At 48.6% G+C, this 20,614-nt stretch overlaps 1 protein-coding gene across 2 annotated transcripts; it reads left to right on the top strand.

Annotated features, from left to right (window-relative positions):
- Positions 1-4,144: 4,144 nt before the first annotated feature.
- fgf8 (fibroblast growth factor 8) lies at positions 4,145-19,916 on the top strand. Of its 2 annotated transcripts, none has more exons than XM_033034169.1 (5): positions 4,145-4,471; positions 4,606-4,642; positions 6,938-7,082; positions 16,359-16,465; positions 18,909-19,916. In XM_033034169.1, exons 1-5 carry the CDS (start codon positions 4,440-4,442, stop codon positions 19,188-19,190), a joined length of 603 nt encoding a protein of 200 aa, XP_032890060.1. In that variant the 5' UTR covers positions 4,145-4,439; the 3' UTR covers positions 19,191-19,916. The 2 variants fall into 2 exon arrangements, with proteins under 2 accessions (XP_032890060.1, XP_032890059.1); XM_033034168.1 differs by having other exon boundaries at positions 6,905-7,082.
- The last annotated feature ends 698 nt before the right edge of the window (positions 19,917-20,614 follow it).

Genomic DNA, 20,614 nt, shown 5'->3' with positions numbered 1-20,614 from the left:
ACACACGCACATGCACACTCACGCACAGGCACACACATACTCACACACACACACAGGCACGCACATACACACATACACACAGGCACGCACACACACACACAAAGACACACACGCACCCCCCCCCTCCCACACAAACATTTCACCGAAAACCTTCACACATCCTCACGCGAATACGTAATACACACTCGCACGCACATTCACGCGTACAATATTTTGTCACACCAACAATCTGCCTTTTTTGTGAACCAGCATGTGCAGCCCCTTGTGTAAATGTGTTGTACATTTGCCCACATAGACACTTGTAGTTCAGACACACGGTCAAGGGTCAGGATGTCCCGAAAACGGAACAATGACATTCTCACTTGCAGCTGAATTTTCGCACGGCCACACTCACACGCACCCACGATCACGCTGGTTTTAACACGCGCACAAACGCACACTCACATCTGCAACGCACACTCGCGGCGCGCTCAGTCTCACACGTTGGCGGACTCGATCTCGTTTACACGTTCCCTCTCGATACACAATCGCTCTCTTACAAAACTCACATCCACCTACGGACAAGATGACCTATATTCTAACACACTCGGGGGTTTCATATTAGTCCTAATAAGTCTCACATTTTAGGGATCCTCGCATAACTTATGTGTTCTCTCAGTATGCAGGAGGCTGAGTGGGCGACCTGCTGGAAGATTATACACGTATGAGAGACAACGAGAGGTAGACAACCAGAACCAGTCTCCCCAGAGTGGAACTGTCAAGTACTGGAAGACATAGTTTTAAGATGAGCGGGGCAAAGTTTAAAGGCGATGTGCGGGGCAAGTGTTTTTACACAGAGGGTGGTGGGTGCCTGGAACGCGCTGCTGGGAGTGGTGATGGAGGCAGATGTGATTGTGGCGTTTAAGAAGCTTTTAGATGGGCACACCCATATGTAGCGAATAAAGGGAGATGGATCACCTACAGACAGAGAGGACATTGTGGGCCGAAGGGCCTGTACCTGCGCGGGTACTGCTACATGTTCTGGTCAATATTTACATAGATACATAGATACATAGAAAATAGGTGCAGGAGTAGGCCATTCGGCCCTTCGAGCATGCACCGCCATTTAATATGATCATGGCTGATCATCCAACTCAGTATCCCGTACCTGCCTTCTCTCCATACCCCCTGATTCCTTTAGCCACAAGGGCCACATCTAACTCCCTCTTAAATATAGCCAATGAACTGGCCTCAACTACCTTCTGTGGCAGAGAGTTCCAGATATTTCTGCACACGTTCAGTCACTCTCGCAAATATGTTAACTCGCCAAAACACAAAGTGCTGGAGAGGTCAGCGGGTCAGGCAGCATCTGTGGAGGGAATGGGCAGGCGACGTTCCGGGTTGGGGCCCTTCTCCAGAGAGAAAACCTCGTCTGCACATTCCCCCCACTGATGCCGCCTGAACCCTTGAGTTGCTTCAGCACTGGGTGTTTTGCTGAAGATCCCAGCATCTGCAGTTCCTTATCATGGGGTCATAGAGCCACACAGCGTGGAACCAGGTCCTTCGGCCCAACTTGCCCATACCGACCAACATGCCCCATCTGCGCTAGGCCCACCTGCCTGCGTTTGCCCCAAATCCCAGTAAACCAACCCTATCCATGTACCTGCCTATAAATGTTTCTCAAACGTTGCGATTGCACCTGCCTGAACTACTTCCTAGGTACACAAAAATGCTGGAGAAACTCAGCGGGTGCAGCAGCATCTACGGAGCGAAGGAAATAGGCAACGTTTCGTCCCGCTGAGTTTCTCCAGCATTTTTGTGTACCTTCGATTTTCCAGCATCTGCAGTTCCTTCTTGAACTACTTCATCGGCAGCTCGTTCCATACACACACCATCCTGTTAAATCCCCCCACCCCTGTGTCTCCATAACCCCAGCACATGGTTTACACACCGGGAGCACAGGCAGGTGTGCAGGTAGATGTGACACACACAGGCACTAACACACCTTGTTCACACACACCGCGAGCACAGGCAGGTAGACAGGTAGATGCGACACACACACGGGCACTAACACACACACACACACACATTCCATCCACACCGTCACTTCTACAACTCTCTCACATGGCACCGGCAGCTCCAAATAGCAAATTAAAAAAACGACAACTGATATTCGGGACTTTAAATGCAAAGACACAAGGAATTGTAGACGCTGGAATCTTGAGCAATACACAAAGCGGAGGAGAAACTCAGGGGGTCAGGCAGCATCCGTGGAGAGAATGGACAGACCGTTGTTTCGGGATGGGACCCTACTTCGAACTGGCATTAAATAGCCCAGAGTAACATCACGTATGTGTAGCGGGTTATCTTTAAACGTGTAGGTGGGTGCAGTGTGTATCGCCCTATCTGCAGTGACATAGTGTCAAACAAGAACTCCGTCAGGAGTTAAGAGTGTAGGGAAGAGCTGCCGATGCTGGTTTAAAACAAAATGCTGGAGTAACTCAGCGGGACAGTAAGACTGGTAGGGGAACTGGGAAGGAGGAGGGGATGGAGAGAGGGGGAAAGCAAGGGTTATTTGAAGTGAGAAAAGCCAATGTTCATGCCGCTGGGGTGTTTAATTGTCATATGTACCGGCAACCGGGCAATGAAATTACTTGTGTTTAAGAAGGAACTGCAGATGCTGGAAAATCGAAGGTACACAAAAATGCTGGAGAAACTCAGCGGGTGCAGCAGCATCTATGGAGCGAAGGAAATAGGCAACGTTTCGGCCCGAAACCCTTCTTCAGACTGAAATTACTTGCCGCAGTTCAAAGATTCCGTAAACGCAATAACACAGAGATAAATATAACTAGGTTTTATTTTAATCAACGAAGTAGTAATCGCAATACCGTCTCAAAGAACACAGAACAGTGCAGTGCTGGAACACTCTGAAGAAGGGTCCCGACCCGAAACGACACCTTCTCCTTTTCTGCAGAGATGCTCAAGAGTGAACAGTCCGGAGTGTTGGTGACACGGGGTTGCCGCGGCCACTGATGAGTTAACTCCAGCACTCTGTGTATATCTCGGCATAAACAACTTCAAACATCTGCAATTCTTTCCTACACGGGAACAGGCCCTTCGGCCCACAATGTTTGTGGTGAACGCGATGCCAAGGCCGACTCTTATCTACCTGCACACGATCCATATCCCTCCATATCCCTGCATATCCATGTGCCTATCTATCTAACAGTGTCTTCAACGCCACTATCACACCTCTCTCCACCACCACCCCCTGGCAGCGGGTTCCAGGCACCCACTTGTAAAAAAATAAACTTGCCTCGCACGTCTCCTTGAAACTTTCCCCCTCTCACCTTAAAGCTACGCCCTCTAGTCTTTGACATTTACACCCTGGAGGGGGGAAAAAGATTCTGACTGTCTACCCCAGCTATGCCTCTCACAGTGTTATATACTGCTATCTGGTCTCCTCGAGTATACCGCGTTGGCATAACTCACACGGCTGAGATTCCTTGGATTATTACTAGTTATCAAATAGTCCGCCGTCTGTGCATCCTATCTTCCCCTCCCCTCCCCCCCCCCCCCCCCCCCCCCCCCCCCTCACACCCCGCCCCGTCATGTAATTGCCCGGCACGGGAGAGGCAGGCAGGGGGGAGGGAGGGGGGAAGGGGGGGGGGGGGGGGTGGATAGACAGACAGGTGTGCGCCCTCTATTTAACCATTGTTCTGGGCAGAGGGGGCAGGTCCTTTGCGCCCGTTTTTAGCCCGAGCCATAAGCAGTCCGACACAGGAGAGGGAGAGGGAGGAGAGACACAGGAGGGGATCCACCTCCGGGCTGTCTGTGTGTGTGAGAGAGAGAGAGAGAGAGAGAGAGAGAGAGAGAGAGAGAGAGAGAGAGAGAGAGAAAGAGAGAGAGAGAGAGAGAGAGAGAGAGAGAGAGAGAGAGAGCGAGGGGGAAGCGTTCAGATCCATTTGGGAATCTCACTTGGGACGAACAAGTCCAAACCTCCCGAGGCCGGCTGCAGGCGATACATCTATATCTAGTCCGAGGGGACGGTATGCGAGGACAGATCGGCGACTGCGGCAAACCTGTGCAGACTATCCCGACCCGGCGATCGCCCACCGCGACACACTCCAGTGACTCGCCGCTCCATCCCCTTCGGTGGGAAATAGCGGAGACTGAGAGGGAGGAGAGCGAGAGAGGGAGAGAGCTGAGAGCACAGAGCGCTTAGTCCTCGCCGGTCGCTTGGATCCGACCTCTCGCACACGCAAGCAAGTTTCAACTCTCCTCGTTACACACAGCTGGAGTCGGCGACGGGCGTCCGGGAAGCTGACAGCTCTACCCTTCCCGCTCACGCAAACCTCCCCGTGGATTACACCGGAGGGCCGCCCGACCTATTGCGGATTTACCGGAGCACAGTCCGCAGTTTCCCAGCCCCGCTCGCTGCGGCACCCGCAGAATTCAGGATGCGTCTCCTGTCCACGCGTCTGAGCTACCTGTGAGTCTCCCCGCCGATGGGCTTGTGCTTTGACATGTGTTATGATGTTGTGTGTAAAAGTATTTATGGTGTGGGGGGGGGGGGGGGGGAAGAACGGCTCAGCCCGCCTCGCTAACCCTGTCTCCTCCTTACAGATGCCTGCAGTTACTCGCCTTCTGCTTTCAAGCGCAGGTTGGTACCGAATTTTTAAAAAACTTTTAATTTTTTTAAAGTGGTTTGTCCTGGTTGTGTTGTTGCCGTGTGGATTTAAAGCGTCTTCTCTCCCGAGAGGTAGCAAGCATTTGAAAACGGGGTTTGTGGCTGGGAGCGGTAGTTGTCATGAGTGTTTGTTCAGGATCGGGAATCGGAAACTCGCAACTAAAGTGCTGGAGGAAAACTCCTGACAACTACCTCTCCCTCGGCGGCTCAGGCAGCGTCTGGGGGGGTGGGGGGGGGGGGGGACAGGCGACGTGTCGGGTCGGGACCCTTCTTCAGAGTTTAGCACCTCTCTCTCTATATATATATATCCCCCCTCCCCCTCTCTGTGGCTCGCTAGCCCTCTGTCTCCGGCAGAGGGTGATTCGGTAATTCACTGACACACGTCCCGTTTGGGGATCGGGGTCGGGACGGGAGACAGGTCGTGATTGAAGAATCCCGGAGAGAAGAGGAAGGAGAAAACAGGCTGAGAACGTGTGTGTTAGGGAGAGGAGGAATGCGCAGGCGAGGGGAGAGAGGGAGAGAGTGAGGAAGAGAAGACAGAGAGGGTGAGAGTGAGATTGAGAGACAGAGAGGGAGAGAGAGGGAGAGAGAGAGAGGGTGAGAGTGAGATAGAGAGAGAGATTGAGAGACAGAGAGAGAGGGTGAGAGTGAGATTGAGATTGAGAGAGAGATAGATTAAGAGAGAGAGAGAGAGGGAGGGAGAGAGACAGAGAGACGGAGAGAGAGAGGGAGAGGGAGAGGGAGAGAGAGAGAGGCAAGATGACAACATAGTAGAGAGAGGAGAAACAAGAGCGGATTGAGACTGGGTGTGAGAACGGAGAATAAAACAGACAAGGAGAGAGAGTGAGTGAGTGTGTGAGAGGGAGCGGACCACAACACAGCGGCAGAGTAAATGTGATGGAAACGGAGAGCGCAACAGATTAAAGGAGAGGAGGAAAGGGAATAAAAGAGGCAAGTGGAAGGAGAGCGAGAGAGATGGGGGGTTGGGGGGGGGGGGGGACAGGCTCCCGGCAGAGCGACAGAATGAAGGAATCAGACGGGGGAATGAAGAGGTGAACCGGGGCGGGCGGGCGGAGTGGACAGATTGAGCGTGAGCAGCAGGAAAGACCGACGCGAAGCTGCCTGCTCCCGACCCGGCCCCTGCACATGTTTATCCCATTAGCGCCCCGCGGTATAATCTGATGGCATTGTGGCGAAGTTTGGGATAAGGCTGGCTGTAATTGAAGGGACGGGGATGTCAGGACGCCTCAAGCCATCTAGCCCTCGTTCCCCTCCCACAGTCCGGCAACAACTCCTCACCGCGCTCCTGCCCCCGCCCCAGGAACTCAGTTACTCAAAATATATTCATAAATAGCACGAATAAAATGAAACTTTGGACAACCGTCAGGGGGGTCTCACCGGGGAGAGAAATCACTGGGAGAGAAATCACTGGGAGAGAGAAATCACTGGGGAGAGAGAAATCACCGGGGGAGAGAAATCACCGGGGGAGAGAAATCACTGGGGAGAGAGAAATCACTGGGGAGAGAGAAATCACTGGGGAGAGAGAAATCACCGCGGGAGAAATCACCAGGGAGAGAAATCACCAGGCAGAGAGAAATCACCGGGGGAGAAATCACTGGGAGAGAGAAATCACCAGGGAGAGAAATCACTGGGGAGAGAGAAATCACTGGGAGAGAGAAATTACTGGGGAGAGAGAAATCACGGGGAGAGAGAAATCACCAGGGAAATAAATAATCGGAGAATTGGTAACTGGGCGAAAAATTACTGGGGAAATAAATCACTGGGGGTGGGGGATCACGGGGGGGGGGGGGGTGGTTGGAAATCACGGGAGAGATGATTGGATGGGAAAGCACATGGGGAATTCACTGATAAATAAATCGCGGTTCGGAGAGATCACTGGAAGAATCGGGAGCGGGAATAGCACTGGGATAAGAAGCTGGGGGGGGGGGGGTGAATCCCTGGGGAGATGGCCAGCGGACTATCCCTGGGGGAGGGGGCCGGGGTATTCGCGACGGATTCACTCCTCTTAGGTTCTTTCATTAAGTGATTTCAACAAGCCGGCCTCCTGGAAGTGAGACAATTCTTGGGCTGAGGCTTCTGTTAATTGATTAGACTTTTTTTTAAATAAACATATTATGTGGATCCCCTGCAGGCGGTGCCTCGATGTGAAGGCGGCTGTCTGTATCTGTCATTGTTTAATGTCTATATGTATTGTATATTGTATTTTCTTTAAAGGTAACCTATCAGTCACCGCCTAATTTTACACAGCACGTCAGGGAACAAACCAGGCAGACGGACCGCCTCAGCAGGAAGCTAATCCGTATTTACCAACTCTACAGCCGCACTAGCGGCAAACACGTCCAGGTGCTGGGCAAGAGGATCAACGCCAAGGCGGAGGACGGCGACAAGTACGGTAAGCGAGGGCAAGAGGCGGGGGTCAGGGAGCGGGAGGACCAGAGGGTGCGAGGGCGGGGGGCAATGGGGGGCGAGGGCCGGGTGGGAGTGGGGGGGGGGGGGGCCGTGGAGGTGGGTAGAGGTGGTGAGGACAGGGTGGGGGGATGGGGTGGCAGGAAGAGGTGGAGGGAAGGGGACGAGTGACTCCGTAGAGAATGATATAAGGAGGTTCTGCGGAGGTCGGAGGGGAATGGAGGGAGAGGGAGAGACACCGGGAGGAAGGGAGGGGGCACGAAGGGGAGAGAGAGGATTATAATAGAAAGAGAACGAGCGAGATGGGGATTCGGGGGGGGGGGGAGGGACGTGCACCAACAGGTCAGTAACATCCCGGTGAGGGGCGTGGGGGACGGGGAATGCGGAGCTCCTCTCAACTGGGGGGGGTCTGGGTGGGCATGGGCGAATTGGGCCGAATGGCCTGTATGCGCGCGGTGCGGCTCTGGTTCATTTCCAGCAACACGCAGTCCGGGGCGAGTCAGGGGAAGGGAATTTACAATCCTTACAAAATCGGTTCGTTAGCACGCAACAAAAGCTTCTCACTGTATCTTGGGTACACGTGACATTCAACTTAAAAAAAAAACTATATCAAGACGCGAGGAACTGCAGAATCTGGAATCTTAAGCAAAATATAAAGTGGTGGAGGAACTCAGCGGGTCGGGCAGCATCTGGAGAGGGGGTGTACAGACGGCGTTTCGGGTCGGGACCCTTCTTCAGACTCCAAAGGGAATCGCCGTATGTCCCTTCCCTTCCCAGATGCTGCCTGGATCGCTGAGTTCCTCCAGCAATGCTGTGCTTTCTCGAAAATAAATCAGCTTCAAGGCGTCAGCAGTAGAGGGATTGTTTGGTTTCATCAGGAGGTACAAAAAAATGCTGGAGAAACTCAGCGGGTGCAGCCAGCATCTATGGAGCGAAGGAAATAGGCAACGTTTCGGGACGAAACGTTGCCTATTTCCTTCGCTCCATAGATGCTGGCTGCACCCGCTGAGTTTCTCCAGCATTTTTGTGTACCTTCGATTTTCCAGCATCTGCAGTTCCTTCTTGAACACTTGGTTTCATCAGGGTTTCCCTCTTCGCGGGAGAGTTTGTAGGAGAGAAAGGAATTCACTTGGGCCTAACATGCTGGAGTAACCCAGCGGGACAGGCAGCATCTCTGGAGAGAAGGAATGTAATGCCCCTGTCCCACTTAGGAAACCTGAACGGAAACCTCTGGAGACTTTGCGCCTTACCTAAGGTTTCCGTGCGGTTCCCGGAGGTTTTTGTCAGTCTCCATACCTGCTTCCACTACCTGCAACCTCTGGCAACCACCTGCAACCTCCGGGAACCGCACGGAAACCTTGGGTCTCCAGAGGTTTCCGTTCAGGTTTCCTAAGTGGGACAGGGGCATTAGACGTTTCGGGTTGAGACTCGGTGTGAAGATGGTTCTCGACCTGAAAAGTCACCCATTCCTTCCCTCCAGAGATGCTGTCTGCCCCGCTGAGTTACTCCAGCATTTTGTGTCTGTCTTCGGTTTAAACCCGCATCTGCAATTCCTTCCCACACATTCCCCCTTTACACCGAGACGGCGGAAAGATGTTGCATTTCATGTTGGAGGCGCCGTTACAACGCTAGCGCCCAGGGGCATCTTCTACCTTGTTGAGGTGCACACGATCACGAGGGGTGTGGATAAAATGAACGCTCACAGTCTTTTTCCTCGAGGATTCTTAAACTAGAGGGCACATGGTTACGCCCTGGGGGGGGGGGAATTTTCCACTCCGAGAGCTGTCCGTATTTGGACCGCATTGCCAGAGGAAGCTGGAGAATGCAGCTTCTCCACACAAAAGAGGCTTCAGATGCTGGGATCTTGCGCAGAACACAGAGTGCTGGATGAAGTCAGTGGGTCGGGCAGCGTCTGTGGTGCGACAGCTGTCTTGAGCGGCTGAGTTACTGCAGCTTTTTTCCGTTCTAGTTTAGTTTATGGTCACTGTTTTTAAGTCGTAGAAGCGGACACAACCCCGACTTTCAAAAGACATTGACACAGATATATGGATAGGAAGGGTTTAGAGGGATAGGGGCCAAATACAGACAAATGGGACCAGCCCAATATGCCAAATTTGTCGGCATGGACAAGGTGGACCGAAGGGTCTCGTCCAAAAAACGTCACCGATTCCTTCTCTCCAGAGTTGCTGCCTGTGCCGTTCAGTTACACCAGCATTTTTTTCTCTACCCTGTTTCGTGTTGTACAGCTCAAAGGCTTAAAGCCTTTCTGAACTGAATATTTTGCACGGAATCGCTCATTCCCCGAAGTCCGTCGTGAATGTATGTGGCTGCAAAGCCTGCCTCCCGTTTTTCCAACAATCTCGTTGCCCCTCCTTTCCGCGACGACTCTGTGAATCCGGCGACAGACCCATAATCGATACTCCAAGCCCCTTGCTGCCGAACGCATCGATAGATTCTGCTTGGGCGGAATTAATCAGCGGACGGCATCGATAGCTTCCACAGGTGTTGGCGATGATTATTTGTATGGTTTAGTTCAGACATTTCATCATGTGCAAGAACGCTCGGCCGTTCGGCCCCTCCAGCCCGCCCTATCATTCAATGCCCATCCAAACCGTGCCCTCGCCTCCACTTTCCTATCTGTTCATCAGGCAACTGGACCATCCTATCACCAACTAGAGAGCGGTCCAGACCTCCTATCTACCTCATTGGAGACCCTCTGACTATCTTTAATCGGACTTTACTGGAGTTTATCTTGCACTAAACGTTATTCCCTTTATCCCGTATCTGTACAATGTGGACGGCTTGATTGTAATCATGTATAGTCATTCACTGACTACGGTGGAGGCCGTCATTGAGTATTTTTAAAGGTTCTTGATTTGTAAGGGTGTCAAAGGTTAGGGGAGGGGGGAGCAGGAGAATAGGATTGAGAGGGAAATATAGATTAGCCAATGATTGAATGGGGAGAACTCGATGGGCCGAATGGCCTGATTCTGCTCCTATGTCTTATGGTCTTAACATTCCACCGATTCCTAAGGCACTGGGATGTTTGCAGCATAAAACAAATTCATAAAACGCGAAAGAGATGGTTTCCAGATCAGTTTATGGAGGAAGGAATGAGGCACTGTGCGACGAGACATGGTTAGTTAATAAGGGAACAGTGATTCTAATGTAGATACAAGGAACTGCAGATGCTGGTTTACTCAAAAGGACACAACGTGCTGGAGTAACTCAGCGGGTCAGGGGGGCAGCATCTCTGGAGAACGTGGATAGGTGACGTTTTGGGCCGGGACCCGACGTCTGACTTCAGTGCTTCGAATATGTTGGAATTTTTATAGCAAGAATAAGAGTTCAATTTTCGATCAACACAAAGAGTTAAAGTTAGTTTCAGATTTGCGCCATGTAATGTCAACAAGGGCAGTTAGCCTGGGGATCGGAGAATGTTCAAATGTCACTAGGTTTGGGGTTATTATTGTCACCTGTACCGAAGTGGAGTGAAAAGATCCATACTAAACACGAAACAGTCTTAGAATAAAGGGGAGGTCATTTAAGACTGAGGTGAGAAAAAACGTTTTCACCCAGAGAGTTGTGAATTTATGGAATTCCCTGCCACAGAGGGCAGTGGAGGCCAAATCACTGGATGGATTTAAGAGATAGTTAGATAGAGCTCTAGGGGCTAGTGGAGTCAAGGGATATGGGGAGAAGGCAGGCACGGGTTATAGATACGGGACGATCAGCCATGATCACAATGAATGGCGGTGCTGGCTCGAAGGGCCGAATGGCCTCCTCCTGCACCTATTTTCTATGTATCTATGTTTCTATGAATACAATCAAGTCAAACTCAAGTAAATAGACACAAGAAGCCCAATCAATTGACTAGGAGAGGAAAGGTATAACATGAGAATAATTTACCAACAAACATCAAGAAATGGCTATAACAGGTTTGATAGAGTTGTAAAAAAAAGTTAATATATGTCATTTACAGAGTGAGATTCGAGCCATTATACCGGGAAATAAAGTGAAATTCAACAAGTATATTGCAGCAAGTGCACGAAAGTGGCACCAGTGTAAAAGATCGGCCATCATCTATCTTAACTGAATGGTAAAACGGGCATGAGGGGGTGAATCATGCTACAGCTTTCATTCCTTATGTCCTTATGGTCAACCACAACACAAGAGGGAGGAGCAGCCACGTGGCCATTGAGCCCGATCTAAGAGCGAATGCCCCTGTCCCACGGAAACCTCTGGAGACTTTGCGCCCCACCCAAGGTTTCCGTGCGGTTCCCGGAGGTTTTTGTCAGTCTCCCTACCTGCTTCCACTACCTGCAACCTCCGGCAACCACCTGCAACCTCCGAGAACTGCACGGAAACCTTGGGTGGGGCGCAAAGTCTCCAGAGGTTTCCGTTCAGGTTTCCTAAGTGGAACAGGGGCATAAGAGTGAATAATTGTTAAATGTATGGACAACGGAACAATTAAATTCTTACTTGCAGCAGCATAACTGGCCCATAAACAAAGCAATAACACCTAAAATATAATAATAAAAAATAATTCAATAGATTGTTATCCATCATTCAAGGCGACACCTATCATTTGTCAGGATTTGTGCCTCCACCTCTCTTTTCCAGTCTTCTCCCCCACACCCCCCACTCTATCAGTGTGAAGAAGGGTCCCGACCCGAAACAGCAGGGTCTGTCCACTCCCTGCACAGGGGCTGCCTGGCCCCTGAGTTCCACCAGCATTTTGCATTTTGCTCAACGATTCCAGCATCTGCAGATTCTTGAGTCTCCAAGACGACCTGTTTATTCCAACTCTCTGACCATGAGCCATTCCATTCAGTCTCCCCTCATCCCAAGGAATGAAAGAACCATTGTTACATCTCCTTCAAGGCAAGTATATTCTTCCTTCAGCAAGGTCACCAAACCTGTAACAGGTGTGATTCCACCAAAGCACCATATAATTACAGCAAGCCTCCTTTACTGATGTATTCCAACCTCATTGTTATAAAGGCTAACGTACCATTTGCTTTCTTAATTGCTCTCTGCAGCTACATGTTAAGTTTTTGTGATCCTTGTATAAGAACACCCATATCCTCTAAAATAACAACATTTAGTGGTCTCTCCTCCTTATATTTTCCATTCTTCATACCAAAGTGAATAATTGCTCATTTCCTCCCACTGTTCCCACCTCAGCTAATCATTTAACTCCATTGCAGCCACTTTGCATCCTCATATGTTCTTTTCTTTGTATAATTGATTGTGGTCGAGTGGGCTTGGTGGAAATTTGATTCACGTGCTCCTAGCAACTGGCATTGTAATGGGAAGGGTTCTTAATGCTCTGGCAGAGATACCAAGTATACAACTGGTACTTCTGAGCTAAGACGGAATCAGAGATGCAGGGGCGCTAATATGAGTTACTTGAGGCTTTACCCAGGGTAGGTGAATCAAGAACCACAGGACATCGGTTTAAGTTGTGACGGGAAAGATTTAATAGGAAACTGAGCGGCAATGTTTTCACACGGAGGGTGGTGAGTATATGGAATGAGCTGCCAAGCAAGTAGTTGGGGCAGGTACTAAAACAACATTTGGACAGGTATATGGATAGGAAATATTTAGAGACATTTGGGCCAAATGCTGGCAAATGGAACTAGCATAGATGGGGCATCTTGGTCGGCACGGACTGAAGGGCCTATTTCCGTGCTGCATTACTCTAAAACTATACTACATTATTATTTTAAGGGGATTTCAAAACCAGAAAATAAGCTTGGTAACTGAAAAAAAGTTAACGCTGTAGGATTGTTGTGATTGTACATCACAGCATCTAAGAATGGTCACTGCCATGGAAGCAGCTGATTCCCTGAGGGCACCATGTAGCATGTGTGTGTGGTTTGATTTATTGCTCTATGTGAGTCACTGGTACTAAGCCTTTTTCAGAGAGCATTGGATGCATGGGTACGCAAGGTTGGGATTCTGTACCTTCAACGTGACTGTTGAAGCAATTGGGATTTAAGCAGCCGTTCAGCAGATTCTGTGATTATTTCCCAGATTAACTCTGCAAATTACATCTATTGAATCTTTGCGGTGGGATTAAAACTCATTTTCTCAGGACTATTGGTTAAGGGGATCAATTCCTAGTTATAAGTATTCACATTCAAATAGAATACTATCGGGAGACATGAGGAACTGCAGATGCTGAAAGCTGGAGCAAAAAGCAAAGTGCTGGAGAAACTCAGAGTGTCAGGCAGCATCTTTGGAGGAGTGTGTTGAATATTATGAGGCTTTGACACAGAAGGAGTCACAGCACATGCCCGCAGGTAGTGAACTGATGAGCTGCATTTGTGCTGTAGCACTAGCATGGTACATAACAGGGCCCCTCCACAATTGCATTATGATTGCAAGGTAAATACAGATGCTGTTCCCATGCTGGTGTCAGAGCACGTAGGGGAACGATTAACTACTGCTCACCAAAACTGTGAATGCAGTGTGAATACAACATAAATGTTTTGAAATGTGAGGAGATACTCAGAGTGGATCTACCAATGTCTGGTGTGCAGCTGATGCTCAGCAAAGTACTCAGGGGGAAGAGTACACCTTCTGCAGTTGTATAGGGCTCTGGTGAGACCACATCTGGAGTATTGCGTACAGTTTTGGTCTCCTAATTTGAGGAAGGACATCCTTGTGATTGAGGCAGTGCAGCATAGGTTCACCAGATTGATCCCTGGGATGGCGGGACTGTCATATGAGGAAAGATTGAAAAGGCTAGGCTTGTATTCACTGGAGTTTAGAAGGATGAGGGGGGGATCTTATAGAAACATACAAAATTATGAAAGGACTGGACAAGATAGATGCAGGAAAAATGTTCCCAATGTTGGGAGAGTCCAGAACCAGGGGCCACAGTCTTAGAATAAAGGGGAGGCCATTTAAGACTGAGGTGAGAAAAAACTTTTTCAACCAGAGAGTTGTGAATTTGTGGAATTCCTTGCCACAGAGGGTAGTGGAGGCCAAATCACTGGATGGATTTAAGAGAGAGTTAGATATAGCTCTAGGGGTTAGTGGAATTAAGGGATATACAATACAATTTATTTATTGTCATTTGAACCTCAAATGAAGTTCAAACGAAATTTGGTTTCTGCAGTCATACAACAAGAAAAGTGCCAAGAGACACAACCAACACAATTTACACAAACATCCATCACAGTGAATCTCTAGGGGCTAGTGGAATCAAGGGATATGGGGAGAAGGCAGGCACGGGTTATTGATTGGGGACGATCAGCCATGATCATAATTAATGGCTGTGCTGGCTCGAAGGTCCGAATGGCCTCCTCCTGCTCCTATTTTCTATGTTTCTATATGTTTGTACAACCTGTCACTAGAACAGCATTTAAAAGGCATTTGAACAGGTCCTTGGCTAGGAAAGGTTTAAAGTGATATGAGCCAAACGCTTGCAGGTGGGACTAGTGTAGATGGGCACCTTGGTCGGCATGGGCAAGTTGGGCCGAAGGGGCTGTTTGCACGCTGTATGGCTCTATGATACTCTATGAGTCTATAACTGTGGGATCTTTCTGTTATTATTTAAGAACATGGGCTCCCATTTGCAAAAGCTTTTATTTCAGGAGCACGGCTTGACAAACTACAGTCAGGGTCATCCTTTGATTTACTACCTTAGCTCATTGGCTACCGATACCTTGATCGCTGTAATGTATATTCTAAACATAGAATAGCATAGTTGATCATAGATGCCGAGATTAGTGTTGTGCAGTGTTCAAGACCTAATAGTTGCTGGGAAGAAGCTGTTCTTGAACCTGGGGGTCACGGTTTTCAGGCTCCTGTACCTTCTTCCTAATGGTAGCAGCAAGATGAGAGTTTGGCCAGGGTGGTGAGGGTCCTTGATGATATTAGCTGTCTTTTAGAGGCAGCTCCTTCTGTAGATCCATTCAATGGTGGGGAGGTCAGTACCTGTGAAGTACGGGTCAATATCTACCTCTTTGACGTTCTAAAATATGTTATGAAGTACAGTTACTTATGAGGTAATGTAGGATACAGGTTGCCCCACATATACAGCATCCCCCACATACAGCAGCCCGATAACGATCAGATAATCTGTTACGGTGATGTTAGTTGAAAGATAAACAGTGGTTGGGGTGCAGAGGCAAACTCTCCTGCACTTACATAGTAATTTCACATCTACCTGACAGGCTGAATGCTGAGCTTGAATTTAACAGCTCATTTGAAAGGCAACATCTCCTGCTAACACACCCTCCCTCCGCACAACCCCGGGATGTCAGTCATGGAGAACTCAGCATCTTGAGTCGGCAGGAGAAGATCCCCAGCCAGAGCGTGCAGACCTGACTAGTTGAGGTTCGGCATATAACCATATAACAATTACAGCACGGAAACAGGCCATCTCGGCCCTTCTAGTCTGTGCCGAACACTTATTCTCCCCCAGTCCCATCTACCTACACTCAGACCATAACCCTCCATTCCTTTCCCATCCATATACCTATCCAATTTATTTTTAAATGATAAAATCGAACCGGCCTCCACCACTGCTCGGGGGTCGCGTAACTATGTATCAGGTGAGGACAGGACTAATCCCAACCGTGTCACCTTCATGGTTCAAAGAAGACACAAGGGACTGCAGGTGCTGGTTTACTAAAAAAAAAGGCACAAAGTGCTGGAGTAACTCAGTGGGTCAGGCAGCATCTACGAAGAACATGGGGAGATGATGTTTCAAGTCGGGACGCTTCTTGAGATTCATCAGTCCAAATGTCCCGACCCAAAACGTCACCTATCCATGTTTTCCAGAGATACTGCCTGGCCTCTGATGTCTTTGTGTCCAGCACTTTTTTGTCTTCTGTTTATAGTTTAATAATTGGCCATCAATACAACCCAGCTCATAAAGTACAAATGCAACCCGTGGAGTCACAATAGGATAGTCAACTACTTGGGGGGATGGAAGAAAGCAGAGCACCACTCGGTTTATTGAATGGCTCCGTATAAAACACTTGGGTGGAAACAAGTGTTCTATGTCTGACCCCGGGAGTGTGATGGGGCAGTGTAAGGGGGAGCTTCAGTCTGTGTCTGATCCAGGGAGTGTATGATGTGATGGTGTAGAGGGAGCTGCACTCTGTGTTGGATTCATGCTGTCCCTGCACTGTGTTTGAGGATACTTGCTATGTGAACTAGCTCGTGCTCCCTTCTGCAGCAGGATTTGAATATAGTAGGACTATCCGCTCAGGTGGTCATTCTGTGTGCTTTTTGCTTACAGCTAAACTGATCGTAGAGACGGACACGTTCGGAAGCAGAGTCCGCATCAAAGGTGCCGAGTCTGGGTTTTACATTTGCATGAACAAGCGAGGAAAGCTGATCGGAAAGGTAAGGCTCAATGTGGGAGTTACTGCCGACGGGCGAGTGGATGGGAGTGCGGAGCATGGGGCAGGGAGATTGAGGAGGAACAGAGCAAACGTTTGGAAAAGTGGCAGAGAGAGCAAAATGGGAGGAGACGGATACCTTAAATAGCCCATGACCAATTATCATTAACATTTACATGGCATTTTTAATCCAATGGAAGCGATGAACCAGTGATAATAATTAGAACTGTGATGAACCGGTGACGATAATTAGTGCTGTACAAAGCAACTGCAGAGCTGAAGAATCAGGAACAGTGATAGCAGAAGGGATGGGGCGAGTAGTGACTGGTTGTGGAGAGGGAGGTGGAGAAATTGGGAGGTATTTTTATTGGTTTGTTATTGCGCCAAGATACAGTGAGAAGCTTTGTTTGCGTGTTATCCGGTCAAATCATTCTATACACGAGTACAACAGGTAGTGCAAAGAGAAAAATATCAGAGTGCAGAATATAGTGGTACAGCGTTAAAGAGAAAAAGTCTAAGATCTGCAATGAGGTAGGTGGAAGATCGGGTCCCTTTACAGCCTAGCTTATGGGAGGACCATTCAGTAGCCTAACAACAGCGGGGAAGATGCTGTCCTGAATCTGGTCGTACGTGCTTTCACCAACGGGAGAGTGGATGGCTGGCAGAAATTGAGCAAATCGGAGAATGGCAATTCAGACAGTCACCGTACTAATGAATTGGAGAGGTTAATTAGCAGAGGAAACAAAGAGAAACAGTGAGGCGGATGAGAGATCGCGGGACTTGGTGAGGGGTAGGAGGAAGGTTGGAGGAGGAGGAATGGTTATTCCAAAGTGCATGGGGGGAGGTGTGTTTGAATTAAATAGCTTGCTCTGCATGAACACTCCACACGGCACTGCTTAATGGTTGGACAGAAAGCAGCACTAGGGTTTTGCCTTCCCTTACCATTGCCCAGGTTTCAACACTTTAAACAATTGGAGTCACAAGGAACTACAGATGCTAGAATCGTAAGCAAAGCGCAAAGTGTTGGGGGAACTCAGTGGGTCAGGCAGCATCTGTGGAGGGAATGGACAGTCGACGTTTTGGGTTGGGACCTTTCTTCAGACAATTGCTTTGTCTCCCCTGCTGTATGACCACCTTATTTTACTAACAAATATATTTCAATTTGTGTTAAAACAGAAGGAAAATATGTTCCTCTTATAGTACGCCGTCCCTCGATCAGCTCCCTCTTCTGAACTCCTGTGTTATTGAAATACCAAATTAAATCTGAGAGGAGGGACAAGAGACTCTAGATCTGGAGCACAAACAAACGAGAGGAACCCAACAGGCCAGGCAACATTTGTGGAGGGAATGGACAGTGGAAGTTTCATCTGGACTGCAGAAACATCGTCTTTTCTTTCCCTCCACAGAGGCTGCCTGACCCATTGAGTTCCACTAGCACTTAGTCTTTTTGCTCAAGATTCCAGCATCTGCAGTCTGTTGTGTCTTCACATCATTATTTGCTATAATTCTGACAGTGGGATGATTAGACTTCTGTATATACAGATCAGTCTCAGCCTCTCCTTACGATACAATTAGTTATTTATGTAGGGAAAGCATATTATGCAAAGAGTACGGCTTGGTGGAAGTAGTCAATGAAAAGGGAAATGGGTAGTGGTCTCGAGGGAAAATAATTTGCAGGGTGCCACTGGAATTTAAGGCCGGGATTCGATGTTCACTGCCAATGGAGAAGTGGCACCCTTCTCCTGCAGTCCTGCACAAAGTAACGGTGCTGTGCAACGTGGAATAGGCTTTTCGGCCCACCCTGACAATGAGAACCAATTTGCATTCTGTCCCCCATTTACCAGCTCTGGCCCATATCTCTCTCTCAACCTTTCTTTCCAAATATGTCCAAATATTTTTTGAAAGGATAATTCTTTAAAAAAAAAAATCGGATTTTAGGTACATCGTAACAGAAAATAATGATTAACATTTTATGTAAGGTGACAGCTGCTTCGATCCAAGGATAAGCTATGAATAGCCCCATGTGTAGATTTGGTGCAGTGTTAAGTATTTGGAGAGCTGGCTATTTGTGTTGAATGCTGGGAGCTGGAGAGTTTTTTAGTTTGGAGATACAACATTCAGTCCACCGAGTCCACAGCGACCATTGATCACCCGTTCACACTAGATCTATGTTATCCCAATTTTGCATGCACTCCCTACACACTAGGGGCAGTTTACAGAGGCCAATTAACTTACATCCCCGCACGTCTTTGGGATGTGGGAGGAAACAAGAGCACACGGAGGAACCCCACATAGTTGACATCTGAAACATTAACTCTGTTTCGTGTTCCACCGATGCTGCCTGACCCACTGAGTGAGATCTAAGGCATATTCTGTTTATTGTTAGAAATGCGGCTGGAGTTGACTCACCGTGAAACTAATCGGAGGCTGTTCTCCTCTTTACACAGCGAAGTGGGAAGAGCAAGGATTGTGTTTTCACCGAGATTGTCCTGGAGAATAACTACACGGCATTGCAGAACGCCAAGTACGAAGGCTGGTTCATGGGCTTCACCCGCAAAGGAAGACCCAGGAAAGGGTCGAAGACCCGGCAGCATCAGAGGGAGGTGCACTTCATGAAGAGGTTGCCCAAGGGCCACCTGTCCACGCAAGACAACCACAGACACTTTGAGTTCATCAACTACCCATTCTCCACCAGGACTAAACGCACCCGACACTCCAGGCCTCGATAGAAGCAGCCACCCACCTCGACCATAACCTCGCTCCAATAATTACAACCAACAATACAGGACTTTAGCCCCTTTTTTAAAAGATAAATGAACAAGAGGCTTTATTTTTCTACGCCACGCGACCCAATGTGACCTGACGAGCGGGTGGTTGGTAAAAAGAATTCAGCAAGGAAAGGACTGGGGCACAAATTGGATTCTGATAGGGGTAAAAGAAACTCTTTGGACTCCGAGCCATCAGCCCAAGCTGCTCCATGTTCACCTGAGTTAGGATAATGGTGTATGTATATAATGAGTTAATTAGACATTGGAAGGAGAAGAGCAAAAGAGAGATTGCTCACATTCTCTTCGGATGCTGTTTTGGGAACTCTTAAGATTGACATCCAGGGGAGTGAAACGCCAAGAATCTACCAGAGCGCAGGTCATTCTCCACCTAACACTCTCCCTGGATGCTGCTATCAGTCATTCACTGTGCAACCCCATCTACTGAATCTCAGCAGAGATCAGGTGCAGCAAAGGATTACAGTCCCACCTGACTTTTTCTTCTTGATACTCTCTTCATTTTCTTTATTACCTATTTTTTTCCCCAGTAAAACACTGTATCACTGCCAAGAGACTGGCACCATTTTTATATTCTTTTTTTTTTTTTGAAGAATTGTGTAAGATATTTTTTAATGGTGAGAATATTTATTTAGTAACTGTATTAAATTTGTACTAGTTTACAGAAAGCAATTTCTGTGTGATGTTCGCTGTAACAAAGGATGTGCCAGGGATTATTCTCTGTATCCAAAGCCATCATTGCCAATACATTAACAGGTACATTGATAGGAGAGGTTTAGAGGGATCGGGGTCAAATGCGGGCAGGTGGGACCAGCGTAGATGGGGCATCTTGGTCGGAATGGGCAAGTTGGGCCCTCTGGCCTGTGAGACTCTATGACTCTTAACACCCGTGGCATCTGGAGCTCCTCCTTGCAAACTATTTTAATTTCTCTTCCCATTCCCAGAAGAGGGAATCTTCTTCCTCAGCCCCCTGCACTGCCAAGATGAGGCCAAACACAAACTAGATGAACAACACCCTCTTATTCTGCCTGGATAGTCTACAACTCAATCGCTCAAATCAGTTTCAGATCACCCACTCAATTCCTTTCTCTCTCCTTCTGACCGACCCATGCTCACCTATTTCCAATCTGACCCAGCCCACTATAAACTAGTTTCCACACCAACCCCATCTTCCCATCACCCATAAACCTCTCTCACTGGGTCCCCATGCTCTCCCCCACTCTTCCGACCTGCACACATCCTTCCCTTATTTGGTTCCACTCTTCCTTTCTTATTAGATTCCTTCCTCTACAGCCCTTTGTTAGCTTTATTTATCACCTCCCAGCCTCTGTCGCTATCTCTACCCTTCCCTCCCCCACCTAACTCCATCT

Source organism: Amblyraja radiata, chromosome 15, assembly GCF_010909765.2.
Source record: "Amblyraja radiata isolate CabotCenter1 chromosome 15, sAmbRad1.1.pri, whole genome shotgun sequence".
Classification (NCBI taxonomy): domain Eukaryota; kingdom Metazoa; phylum Chordata; class Chondrichthyes; order Rajiformes; family Rajidae; genus Amblyraja; species Amblyraja radiata.
The sequence above is the reverse complement of the archived record's forward strand: the minus strand, read 5'-3'. Positions and strand labels throughout refer to the sequence as shown.

Coding starts and splice junctions, on each gene's coding strand:
- fgf8 (XM_033034168.1), top strand. CDS start 4,440: ATGCGTCTCCTGTCCACGCGTCTGAGCTACCT. Junction 7,083..16,358: donor GGAGGACGGCGACAAGTACG/GTAAGCGAGGGC, acceptor TTTTGCTTACAG/CTAAACTGATCGTAGAGACG. Junction 16,466..18,908: donor GAGGAAAGCTGATCGGAAAG/GTAAGGCTCAAT, acceptor CTCTTTACACAG/CGAAGTGGGAAGAGCAAGGA.